Here is a 12,513-nt window from a genome sequence, read left to right as displayed (position 1 = left end):
ATTATATTTTTTTCTACTTAAGCGATTTTATAAAATTTATTTATTTGTACAAAAAATATAGATTGTAAATTTGTACTGATGCAATATTAATTATTTTAACAAAAATTATTATTCTCTGATAAAAATGAATTTGTAGTTAATTGATTTGTGACACAAATCATAACATTGCATCACCCCTCCCTCTCATCAGAATGTTACGATATATATAATTCGTTATATATAATATATTATAATTTGGCCATTGGCGGCTTCCATAAATGATGTCTCAGGTTTTTCGCCAATTTTTTACCCCTCCCTCTCTTTTCCCCTATATCAAAAGATGCTAGACTCCTGTTCGTTTCACAAAAGTGACATAATTTATGGAAGCCGCAACAACTAATAATATTAACAATAATTTTGGACGGAATAGTAAAATTTAGTCCGTAAAATCACAGACTAGTAGGTCAGAGGTTGCCGGCTTGAGACCCGGCAGCGGCAGTTGAATTTTTATTTATAAAAAAAATACTCTATGATTAAAAAACCGCCTCCTGCATCGATTGGTTATAAATTATATGTATAATTATTAATATAGATGTCACCGATTTCCAGACTTTCAGTCTGGTGGTTAATACTTTCTATAATTGAAGTATATAAACAGTTTAATATTTTTATATAATATATAATAGCTGCCGGGAAATATTATGTTGATTTGATTATTCTAGAATAAAATATAATTTTGAAAAATATTTTTTTGCGAGCTGGCCACACTGAGAAACGTCAGTGGGACAGAAGTCGAACGAAGAGACATGGACGGCGATCCCCGCACTTGTCTCTGTCCCAATTGGTGAGTTTTATCGTCTTGTATAGTCGCTCCCGTGCGTTTTTGCGCCCCCCGGAGGCGCCGCCTTTATATCCGCCCTCTTCTCCCCGCGACCCGACTCGGTTAAAAATAACCCCGCCAAAGCACCGACTGTGTGTGCACAAAGAATATTCGCCCGTCAGGGAGTCTTTCTCTCCGATGTTTACTCTTTACTGTTTTTTTACTGCGCATTTTATTTATATCCGCCCTGTGAGTTTTGTTTGTGCCAATAATGTGTCGACGCCAGATGATCCTATTTAACGTTTCTACTCCATCAATGAAAAATTTCTACGCCGTTGTTTACACTTTCTCTCGACTATCGTTGCAGTTGCGTTCATGAAGGGTTCTTATTATTGCCACATTCCCACATTGCTAACTTGTAATCGATGACTAATTCCTTTCTATAATATATCTTATATTAATTAGAACTTTTGAAGTAGAGATGAATAGTTTTATGTGATTTTGTATCTAATAAAAATCTTCAACTCTCTGACTGAAAGTGGAAATTCTGATGGAAGTTTCGAAGTGATTTTTATATGGCAGCATCTTATTATCGACTCCGATTTTAACAATTTTAATAAGATTTTTTTGCCAGTATATAATTGATAGTAATTAAAATAATATCAACAATTTTCAAATTATGAAAAAAAATCATTAACCAAAAAAGGCTACGTCTACAATATTCACCTTTATTGATTCATTATAATGATTTTGATTTTGCTTCAACCTGCTCGCGATTATACTGAACATTCCTGGACTGTTTTTTAATATTTATTCTAGTTAAAATGCTCAAAATGAATTCTTTTAAATTGTCTTGTACCGAAAACATATCCAATTAAAACCAAAAGAATATTAATAAAAGGCCCTCTGCAAGAAATCCATTAGTTTTTATGAATGTTCTTCAAAGAGAAAATCTATACTAAAGGTGTATGAAGTTTATCAAAAAAAAAAAAGGTGTACTGATTTGCCTATTCACGGCTAGGCAACGTAATATTGGTCAAGACCTTAGCTGCTTGTCAAACTTGAATCAACTCGATCATTTGAATCAGTGTTGTGTTTTTATTCCTCATTACGCTAACAAATTTTGTTTTAAACTCAAGGAATCTGTTGTCAAGACATTTATATATAAAACATTAAAGACAAACCTCATCAATAAACCTCTAATTAAATCATGATGTCAGTGATAAAAATGCAATTCATACACTTTTAGCAAACTTTTTTTTCATACGAAAGTTTTGCATAATAGAGTCAACCATACAAAATGAGCGCGTTAACGCGCTTCACTTTGTGATGATTTATACTAGCTAATATCAAGTGGTTTTTTTAACGTAAAATATTAAGATATTAAAAAAAAAATTTGCCGGAATAAATTGCGATTATTATTTATATTAGCGATATCTAAATCAAAGCTTTGTTTGACGTTCAATGAGAGTCGCTGTTCAGGATTGTGCCGTACGAGCTTTTTCTTTTACTAACGAGAATAATTAATTACGCTTGGCATGTATTTGACGTTATTTTATATTTCACTATATTTTTAATTTAATTATAATTTATTTTTTATTAGTTATGTGACAATTCTGGCTTAATGTTTTTATATAAGTCCATATTTAATGTATTTATACAATGTTTCTTAAATTTTATTTTTCACAATATTTTTTTAATTTTTTTTTTATTAAACTATGTGACAACCCTGACATTATGTTTTTTTATTCGTCTGTATCAAATTTGCTTTTACCTATTTTTTATATATACGCTTTTATACATTTGTATTAAATGAACTGATTCTTTTTTTATATACATACATATACATATATTTTACAATATTTTTTAATTACATTATAAATTAATAAATACGTTATTTTAAAATGAATTCTTATATTCATTAATAGTGAAACGTCAGCAGAGCAATATGACGACTTTCTTTTGTAATAATATTGATCAGAAGAGAAAAAAACTAGTGATGATGTAATTGTAAACAGTGAATTCTGGCATATCTACTAACAATAAAAACATTACACATAGAAAGAAATAAATTCAAATATTGCCACTACAAAATTTACTAATAGAGTCAATGAAAATATGTTGTCGTTAAGGTCAGGAAAACATCACGATTTTTTCTTAAAAACTAATACATGGTTATTTATTAAAAAAGTTGAGAGCCTCGGTTGTCAAGTTTGCGCTAATTTACAATCATTAAATGTAGAATCTGAAACACATCTCATATTTCTCAAGAATGAAATAAAGAAAATGTTATTGCACACGGTTAAACTAGAAAAATTAAATTATCTTCTTTAGGTAAAAATATTGTTTGTCATGCGACATCAATTTCTCATATTAAAGTTGTTAATATGTTGGAAGAATTAAGAAAAAATAGAATCATAGCTTCAATAAATAAAATTAATGAAAAGTGTTTTTCTACAGTTAATTTAGTTTATAGTTTAACAATGTGTAATCGTCCGTTGTCAGATATAGAATAAGTTGAATGGATTATTAAGGTTAGATACAAAATAAAAAAGGACATGAAAACTAGAATGTCATTCTATGTTTCTAAACTAGATGAATTTCTTTCTGAAAATAAATTTTACATAGAATATAAAAAATAGTAACTTTACTTGAACATATATTATATTATGAAATAAATATTAAGCTGTTATGATATATTGTAAGTTGTTCATTTCAGATAATTTTGTTGGTATTTTCAATTAAAAAAAATTATACAGTCATATCTCGATTTGCACGGTAAAAAGCTTCCTGCGCAGATCATACAACAATAGAAGATAGGTTACAAAAAAATTTAAATCTGTGTTAATCGAGACTTAGTACTCTACAAAGTAGGAAAATTAGTTACAAAAAATACACATTATATATTATATAATACCTATCTCGTATATCAATACAAAAAATGTCAGTGTGGTAAAAATATTATTTATTATTACTTTACAATAACAATAGACACTCAGATAAATTACTTAACAATTCTTTATAATATGTACGTAACTTAAAATGGGATAACAATTTTAATATTCATCTTCATCGCTGCTGTATCTTACCTGTTGTTTCATTATAATTGGTTAAAAAATCATTATTATCAGTCATATCTAGCAGTAGATTCTTCTGGATTTATCCTTTTGAAATAATCTGTTACTAATTTTTGTGTTTTATATTTTTTCAAATCTTTGTGTAAGTTTTTTGATTCTGCCTGCAAATGCTGAAATTTAACGTCATTTTCATAACTACGTAAATCGAGATATGGGAATATAAATGTATATATCGGAAACCCATTGTTCCGAAATTGGTCTTGACAGTACTGCTTATAGGATGGTCGAAGAGAAACTGATGGTAACAAGCATGAAGCGAAGAATGTATACTTAAATTAAAGTCAACTTAAATTGCGCATATAAAAATCCAAATTTGTGCCAAAAAATTCAGAAAATTCCATAAAACTGGTTCGAAAAATCAACAACGAGATGTAAAGGATTGACTTAAACAGTTTGAGATAATCCGAAGTAAATATTTCTTAAAATGACATGCGTTTTTCTGAGCCCTGTTTAGAATCCACATCAAAAGCAATGAAATTGTCATTTGAGGGGTTGGGGCAAATCTACGCAATAGGAAAAAATCTTTCCTGGCTTTTGCAAAATATATATTAGAAATAAAATTTTGTTATGTATTAGGCATAAAATGAGGCTTAAGAATACGAACACCAAATGTGTGACTATCTTAGAGATTGTCGGCATTGATTCTAAATGAGAATTTGTTATGGTGTGACATTTATATAAACCTATTTAGGATAATATATAAGGATATTCGAAAACAATTTTTTTACAAGAACTCGAATCACTAATTATTTTTAATTATTTATTTTTTTATGGAAAAAATTATAATAACGCCATCTGTTAGAAGTCTATCTAAAATATAATTAATCCATTTTGGTACTCTAAAATATTCAAAGATGTCAGTAAGAGTATGTTAAAGATCGAGTTTTATAAAAGCGTGGTAACACGTTTTCGGCTGTATGATTGGGTCCCCGATGCTAATCAGAATCCGGCACTTTTAAGTGTTAATAATTAGTTGTTGAGGTAATGAATCTAAATAAGTTGTTGAAGTAAAATAATAATAATAAAAAGTCACACCCTTCAGATTTTTAAACATTTCCAAGAACGTTGAAAGCAAGATGTTTATGAATATTAACATGAAATAATCATCCAGCCGGTTACTAAAAACTGAATATTAATAATGTGGAAAAATATTATATATCTATTTATCGCCTTTGATTATATGCTGATGAAATGATATCTAATATAAATACTTTTAATCTAATCTTTATATAATATGTTATTCAATTTTGTGCTTACAGTAAAAGAGATGTACCCGAATGCAATTTTGTGATTCATTCAGTATACTGTACTCGTAATTTAAAAATTTGCCAACAATGTAAAGAGCCAGTGGCTATTAGCGACATGGAGAAGCACACGGCGCAAGGTATTATAAATATTGTATTCTATCTATTGTTAAGATCTAACTATAACTAAATTATCTTCTCTCAGTCCCTTGCCCGCAATGTGGAGAAGTGATGCAAGCATGCGACGTACCGTCTCACAAGACGGACGCTTGTAGTTTCACCCAAATCCAATGTGTGCACTGTGAAATTACATTGGAACGGGCCCTTATGGCGGATCATGAACTGTACTGTGGTACACGAACGGAAAAATGTGCCGAATGTTCGGAATTAGTGATGATCAAGTATCGTAAGCTGCACGAAGAGAACAACCATGGCTTCTTGAAATTAGACGACGGTTCGTTTATAAGATATTTTTTTATATCGTAGATTTAACTATATCTATAAATATTTATTTATTCATATTCAAGAACCAGGTCCACAGCCGTCGTGGGTGACTGCTCAAAATAAATCCGAGAAAAGCAAGAACAGCGGAAAAACGAGTCATAAGGATTCCTCTGTGATGAAGAAAAGCAAGAAGCATTTAATTGAAAATGAAGTTTTAAGCGTATACGATGAAACTGAAAAATATCACGTGACAAACTCAATCCACAATTCTTCGCCAAAAGAAAAGTCGAGATTGTCGCATCACGTCGAACGGTCTACAGATAATTCTAGCGTTAAAGAGTAAGTAAATTTCTATGTATAAAAATAATGTAATACTTGTGAGGATCAATGCCATATTGTAATATTATTTATTTTTAAGAGTCTGTCCTACTTCGAGAGGTGCTATCAAAAAGCGAATTGCGCCACAACCACCGAGTCAAAGCACGCAAAAATCTACTACCTCTTCAAAGATTAGTACCACTTTTAACGAAAGCGCATTTCCGTCGACGAGACAAAAAAAAGAACACATATTCTCAGATTTGATAGATGTACCGCCGTTTTCGTCCAGTGTTGAAAAAGTAGATAAAATTCGTAAATCGAGTGCCTTGGAAAGTTACGACCACAACACCGACAAACATGATCAGAATATAGCTAAGGAAATATCGAAGAATTGCAACAAAAACCTTTCGTTTTCAATAGACAATCAAGTTTCCAAGAGCCACAATTTAGATAGGACATTGAAAGACGTCAATATCAAGGTCGATAGTGCGAAGAAAAAAATTGAAATTTTAGAGTACAATCCTAATCTTGATCAATTTATACCTATAGATGATCAGCATTTTATGAATAAAGTAGACAAAACATCGTCATATGGTAGTAAAAAATTAACGTTTGAATGTTCGCCCAAAAACAGTCATGCCGCGAGTGCTTCCAGGTCTGCCGACGAAAAGAGCGTATCCAATGTATCCAAACATTTAAATTCACCGCAGCACGTCAATATGGAGTCTAAACACAAGCACAAAAATAAAAAAGTCGAAAACCAGCCGCGTAAAAAGATGGATATATTGGAATACTCGCACACAGATGATAAATTGTTTGTCAACATCACCGAAGCGAACACTCCGGTCGATCGTTTTCCAGGTATAAAGAACGATCTGAGGGCTCTTCGTCAAGAATTGAAAAATGTAAATATGGTTTTTATTATAACGTGCTTAAATCATATTTTGAATACTAATTTTTTATTACGTTTTAAATAGTGCACGTCGCCTTTGATCAATCGAAGTCAACCAACTCAACCCAAAGAATCAAACATTGAAAAGGACGTTTCTTCTGTTGCCGAATATAATGCTTACGAATTATATAAAATAACTAACGAAGAGTAAGTTAGAAATCGAGGGGTGATTGTAAATATTCTGGCTTAAAAATCATTTGAATCCACATATATTTTCAGTTAAGACTAATAAGAAAGTACAATGTTAATGAATTTTAAACTTTTTTGCGCCGAGTAGTGGAACTTATTAAATCAGTTAAACTCCGGAAGAATTATTTAATAAAATTTATAATGAATTGTGTATAATTTTACATGTTAATTAAGTTATTTGATATTTGTGTTTAATCATATAAAAACTAATTAAAGTGATGAACTTCATTCAATTCTACATTTAAAACAATAATCAGATTGTTAAATTTGTAGTGATTTACAAACCCAAAATTTAAGTAGTATAGGGCCAAATTATTTTGCTAGTATATGTAAATTTTTCTACATAAATATTATTTTTAATGAATAAAATTCCAATTAAATTTTCTACCCTCTTTCGTGTGTTTCGCTGAAAGAGATATTTATTTAACATATTTATTATTTTAGACCTAGTACATCTACCACAGCACCCGTAGTTGAAGACGCCTACTTTGATGACAACTTGCGTAATGTAATGTTGCCATGTGAATTTTGTGAACAGATGATACGCGCAGATATGCTGGTTTCTCACGAGGTATTTATTTAATATAAATGATATCCAGTATTTGGCCACAATACTTTAATAATGATATTTGATTTTCAGACTGGATGCAGGCCGAATCTTACTTGTTCGCCAGTGAAGAAATCTGCTGTGCAAAATATTGCACCGCCGAACTCTCCCGACGGTAGTTTTAAACCAAAGTTGAGTAACGTAAATCTCAAAGGGAATAATAAATACACAAAGAACGATATCAATACTTTGATCCAACCGGAGAATCTAAACGAGGAAGACTTGGCCACCGGCGAGTTGGACGAAGTCAAGCTGCCGTGTGAATTCTGCATGTCACTCATACCGGCTTGCCGACTCGTATGGCACCAGCAAGCTTGTTTAATTTCGATTTAATATTTGTCCGTGTATGTACATATAATTATTTCATCGAGAACGATTACAGTACATTATTTTAATACTACAATTTATTGAATTTTATATGGTTTACTATTAGTAGTTCATATTTGACTTTAATTCGTCATCATCGCACTGTGGTCGATTTAGCTTATTTAAGGGGATTCTTAAAATATATAATTGCATTGATACGTATATAATTTTATACATAAACTCTAAAAATTATTCAAACAATGTCCTCTTTTTTATTATTATAAGTAAGAAAAAAGTATTTTTTTCAAAGCAAAAGTTCTAATGATTAAAAAACTATTTATTTTAAATCTATGTGTAATTTTGTATATAAATCAGGTTATTGTATATTTGTAACGAAAGTATATTGTTACTATATGTTTCTTTAAAAAACGCTTTATAAACCACTGCAATCTGATAAGAATTTTGATTACTATTCTTTTAATTTTCAAACGTTAATTTGGAAAGAACTCAAGTGCAAAATTTAACTTATTTTCTACCATAATCGTAGATAACAGATTCTTAATTTAAGATCTACGATTTTATTGGTTTGAAGCCATTTTTATAATTAGTTATATTACAACATAAAATTTATTTTTCTTATATTATTGAATTATTATTATTTGTTATTCTTAAAGAAAAGATTTTGAATGTCGTTTAATTATAATAACCGTTCATTTTGTTAAAAAATTATTTCAAATCTGTTTCAAAATTATCTAAAAATGTTTATTTTATCGACAAAAATGAAAAAAAAAATGTGTTTGTTGTATCTGAAACTAATACTCGGTGGTTAAAAAATAAAAAAAATCTAATGATTATGTATTGTTTTATTTATTTATATTAAAAACAACACATAAAGTATTCTTCGGGACATCGTGGGACTGATATTTGAAGTTTGGGACAGTTTGATATGCGCTCGCATCTGCATCTCGATCTGAACTGTCTTGTTTCTATATACTTCCTATAGATTGGATTAGTTCCGGCGATGTTTCCGAGATACTTTTTATTGGAATATTTCGGTTTGCCGTATTTATAATATGGTTTTGAGAGATCATTGTTCTGTGATGTACTGATTTTTTGCGTTGATTCTTCAGATCCTTTTGTCACGTCTTCAAGGGAAGGTGAAACGGCTTCGCTAATATCGAACCTCGCTTCGCTTTCGTTGCCTTGATCGGCGTAGTCGGTTACATCATCAGATTTTTGCGTTGTCTGATCCTGCAGCTTCGTCTTTTTTATAGTCTGCCTAGGAGAGCGGACGAGTTCGGCCACTGGAGATGCTTTTGCGTTGATTAGAGGTGTTCCTCTTATTTGCAGTGGGATATTTTCTATCCTAGAAGATCTGTGGTTATCGTGTTTCTTTAGAGATCCGCTTAGATCGCTTTCAATCAAAGGTTTGATCTGTACGTACGTTATTTTGTCATCTTTAGTGTCAAAAGTCTCGACTGTATTTGCACTTTTGATATAGTTTAAAAGCAGAAATGTAAATAAAGTCAATAACCTGTAAAATAATGAATAATATTTATTTATTAAAATTGAAGAAAATAAATTAAAATTAAAATGAAAAACAGTTATTTCATAATAATAAAAACCACATAGATTGGGCCAAAAGTTACTTAGTCATTCAAAAATTTATTAAATTTTTTGGAAACATTTTAAATTTCTCACAAATTATAAAAATAAAAGCTTGGGAAATAAGGTGGAAATTTTTTTATTCAAATTTTAACACTTTCGTTAAAGATTAATTTTTTTGTTCCGGAGTTTCCAGGGACAAGAGTCCATAATCTCCCAACAAGTGTAAGATCATGCTCAAGACACATTAAAGATTTTCAACATGTACAGCATGGATTTGATAAAGAACTAGAGGTCTAAAGTTGATGAGGCAAATGAAAAAATATTTTTCATTGGTGGACGCGTTCCTCTGATCTTTCTTTGTAAAGGTATTAAAAGCCTCGGATCTCTTTTGGAGCTGAAGTAAAATATTTGTAGTGAAAACAGCAATTTTGCATGCAGTTCGTAAAAATTAATTATAAATATTTTTATAAATAATCATATATATGTACATATTAATAAACCCTTAAATATGTAATGCAATTAGTTTTAAGATGAAATTTATTCTATGGATAATAACGTTTCTGACCGTTTAATTTCAAAGTTACTGATTTGAAAATCTATTTATTGAGATATCTATTGATTTCAAAAATGTTTTGATCAACTGGCAGAATGCTTAAGAATACTCATTTGTTGATAAATGAAGTAACAAGTACCTCGTACTAACAAAAAAAGTTGCTCGAAGAATGTTGTCCCAACCTGACATCCTGTATTTACTACACTTGCAAGCTACAAAAATTACCATTTTATTGCTATCGTATGTTTTTGCTAAATAGTATGATCATCGTTTAGATTTATTTTTAAGCGGTGCTACTTCAGAAATGTGTATAAAAAATACTACCTTAAAACGTGATTAAAGGGGAAAAATTGTGTGACAAATGCACACGCGAAAATGCACACGAAGATAAAAAGCGTAAATGATAAAATATACACATATAGAAATATATTTTTAGTGAGTTTAATAAAAAATAGTTATTTAAAAACATAAATAAATCATCAAAAACAATATTTTATTATTGGGTCATTTATTATTTAATATAAGTTTTAAAGCAAACTATTTTGCCATAAAGCACAAGATTATGTTCAAACAACTTTTCTGTAATTAGACACAAAGATTAGTATTTTAAAGGATGCATTCAAAAAGAACAAATATTCCTCGTCTTATTCCCCAAGAAGACTTACATGATATAAATTTTGCACTATGCTCTATAACTGCGAAACATTGATACTTTTATAAGTTTACTTTACTTCTATGAATTCAAAACATCATGATTAGAATTGTAGAGCAGCAAACAAAACCTTATCTAAATATGATATAAGCTCCATGCGCACTTATTTTAATACACATAAAGAACCAGTAATATAGCTAGTATATATAAAATTTATACTACCCTCTCATCTGATAATAATCCGGTAACATTTTTTTACCTATTTAAATTTAATTATGGCGCCTTTCGATATTACATAATACACATAATATATGGTTTATAAAACGCTATTCTCTTCTAAGCTCTTTTCTCGCGAGATAAACATATTACTTTCGAGTCATCATACGACATGTTTTTAGCAAATTGTAATTTACAGGTGGGCGATCATGTTACAGTTTAAATGTATTAGTTTATTATTGAAAAAATATGAACCTTTGTGGATAAGCTACTTATCAATTTATTTAAAGTAGTATGCAATATATATTAAATGTGTTTATTAAAAAATAAACGAATAAAATACGTTCTGCTCAGCAACAATGACCACCCCCATCGCAATACACGCACACTGCACACACGTGCGTGCGAATGTGTGACATGGGTGATACAGTGCTCGATGTCATTTTTCAAAATGTATGAATAAAATTGTTCCAACATCAATTTTCATCATTTATTAGCTGATATTGATAAATATATTTTTAACCTATTTTATAAAACATTTACTGACTTTCAATCAGAGCAAAACTATATCTCCCTTTTACCGTAAAAGTAAGTTAAATATTAAACCTAAATTATAAATCTATACATGACCTGCAATTTCTTATGTTTTCCGGTTTTGAGATACATAATTATTACTCAGTACTCAATAAAACTTAAAATCCAGAAAACTATGTTACTAAGAATCACGTCAAATGCTGCATGGTTTGTCCGCAACTTGAAGTTAACAAAAATCTAATTTAACTTAATCAAGTGTACTTTTCAATTAAAAAAAAACAATTTATTGCATAAAAACTTTGTAATAGCATAATAAAGATCATTAAAAAGGAAATTCACTTATAATAAAAGTGGATTAAATCGTTATTATTATTACGAAAGCGCATTATATAAACTCACCCTTTCATGGCAACGATTCGTTCGTCTGTCCCGTCTTGCTACTGAAAGGCATCAGGCTGTTGCCGTTGCAGGACCAGTATTTATAACCTATTATAGACGTCTCAAACAAACGAGTCCTGTTTATACACATACAAAAGCCTGAAGAAGGCTCGGCAGCGATTACCAACATTTATTTTCTTCCGCGGGGTTGAAAGCAGCTACAGATAAAATCGAAACTGGTCCACTAATTGGACGAAAAGATTAAAATCGCAAAACCTCCCTTTTAATAAGACACCATTACTTTCATGCAGTCAATGTGTTATTGATGATAAACGATTCGTTTAGATTTAAACTAACATTACTGCTTCTCTAGTTTTAATAAACAGAAAGTAAAGTAAGGTATGAATTGAAAGAGACAATATCTTTCCCATATGCTTTTTATCTTAATATAAAAAAATGTAATTTTTCTGTTTGTAATTAAAACGAAAATGCTTTGTTTATTATTACATACTTTTTGATCACAGGCGTCATTTTAGCGTTTTCAAATCACCTGAATTGATTAAGCATTTTAAATAT

General features: G+C 30.0%; 2 protein-coding genes across 4 annotated transcripts; one reads left to right on the top strand and one right to left on the bottom strand.

Moving 5' to 3' along the window:
• Window positions 1–758: 758 nt before the first annotated feature.
• Window positions 759–8,093, top strand: LOC148226587 (uncharacterized). Of its 3 annotated transcripts, none has more exons than XM_088204311.1 (8): window positions 759–823; window positions 5,196–5,320; window positions 5,386–5,634; window positions 5,714–5,963; window positions 6,043–6,847; window positions 6,920–7,041; window positions 7,528–7,654; window positions 7,724–8,093. In XM_088204311.1, the coding sequence occupies exons 1-8, from the start codon at window positions 786–788 to the stop codon at window positions 8,021–8,023; spliced, it is 2,016 nt and encodes a 671-aa protein (XP_088060437.1). In that variant the 5' UTR covers window positions 759–785; the 3' UTR covers window positions 8,024–8,093. The 3 variants fall into 3 exon arrangements, 2 of the variants coding, with proteins under 2 accessions (XP_088060437.1, XP_088060436.1); XM_088204310.1 differs by having other exon boundaries at window positions 5,708–5,963; XR_015812325.1 differs by lacking the exons at window positions 7,528–7,654; window positions 7,724–8,093 and having other exon boundaries at window positions 5,708–5,963; window positions 6,043–6,421; window positions 6,492–6,847; window positions 6,920–6,964.
• A 748-nt stretch (window positions 8,094–8,841) lies between these two features.
• On the bottom strand, window positions 8,842–12,513 carry LOC148226586 (uncharacterized). The gene is made up of 2 exons (XM_088204313.1): window positions 11,959–12,513; window positions 8,842–9,530 (listed from the first exon to the last, which is right to left on the bottom strand). The coding sequence occupies exons 1-2, from the start codon at window positions 11,964–11,966 to the stop codon at window positions 8,873–8,875; spliced, it is 666 nt and encodes a 221-aa protein (XP_088060439.1). The 5' UTR covers window positions 11,967–12,513; the 3' UTR covers window positions 8,842–8,872.

This window comes from Plectrocnemia conspersa, unplaced genomic scaffold, assembly GCF_051122295.1.
Source record: "Plectrocnemia conspersa isolate PC_06_02 unplaced genomic scaffold, ASM5112229v1 ptg000014l, whole genome shotgun sequence".
Lineage (NCBI taxonomy): Eukaryota > Metazoa > Arthropoda > Insecta > Trichoptera > Polycentropodidae > Plectrocnemia > Plectrocnemia conspersa.
The sequence above is the reverse complement of the archived record's forward strand: the minus strand, read 5'-3'. Positions and strand labels throughout refer to the sequence as shown.

Coding starts and splice junctions, on each gene's coding strand:
- LOC148226587 (XM_088204310.1), top strand. CDS start 786: ATGGACGGCGATCCCCGCACTTGTCTCTGTCCCAATTG. Junction 5,321..5,385: donor GGAGAAGCACACGGCGCAAG/GTATTATAAATA, acceptor ATCTTCTCTCAG/TCCCTTGCCCGCAATGTGGA. Junction 7,655..7,723: donor ATATGCTGGTTTCTCACGAG/GTATTTATTTAA, acceptor TTTGATTTTCAG/ACTGGATGCAGGCCGAATCT.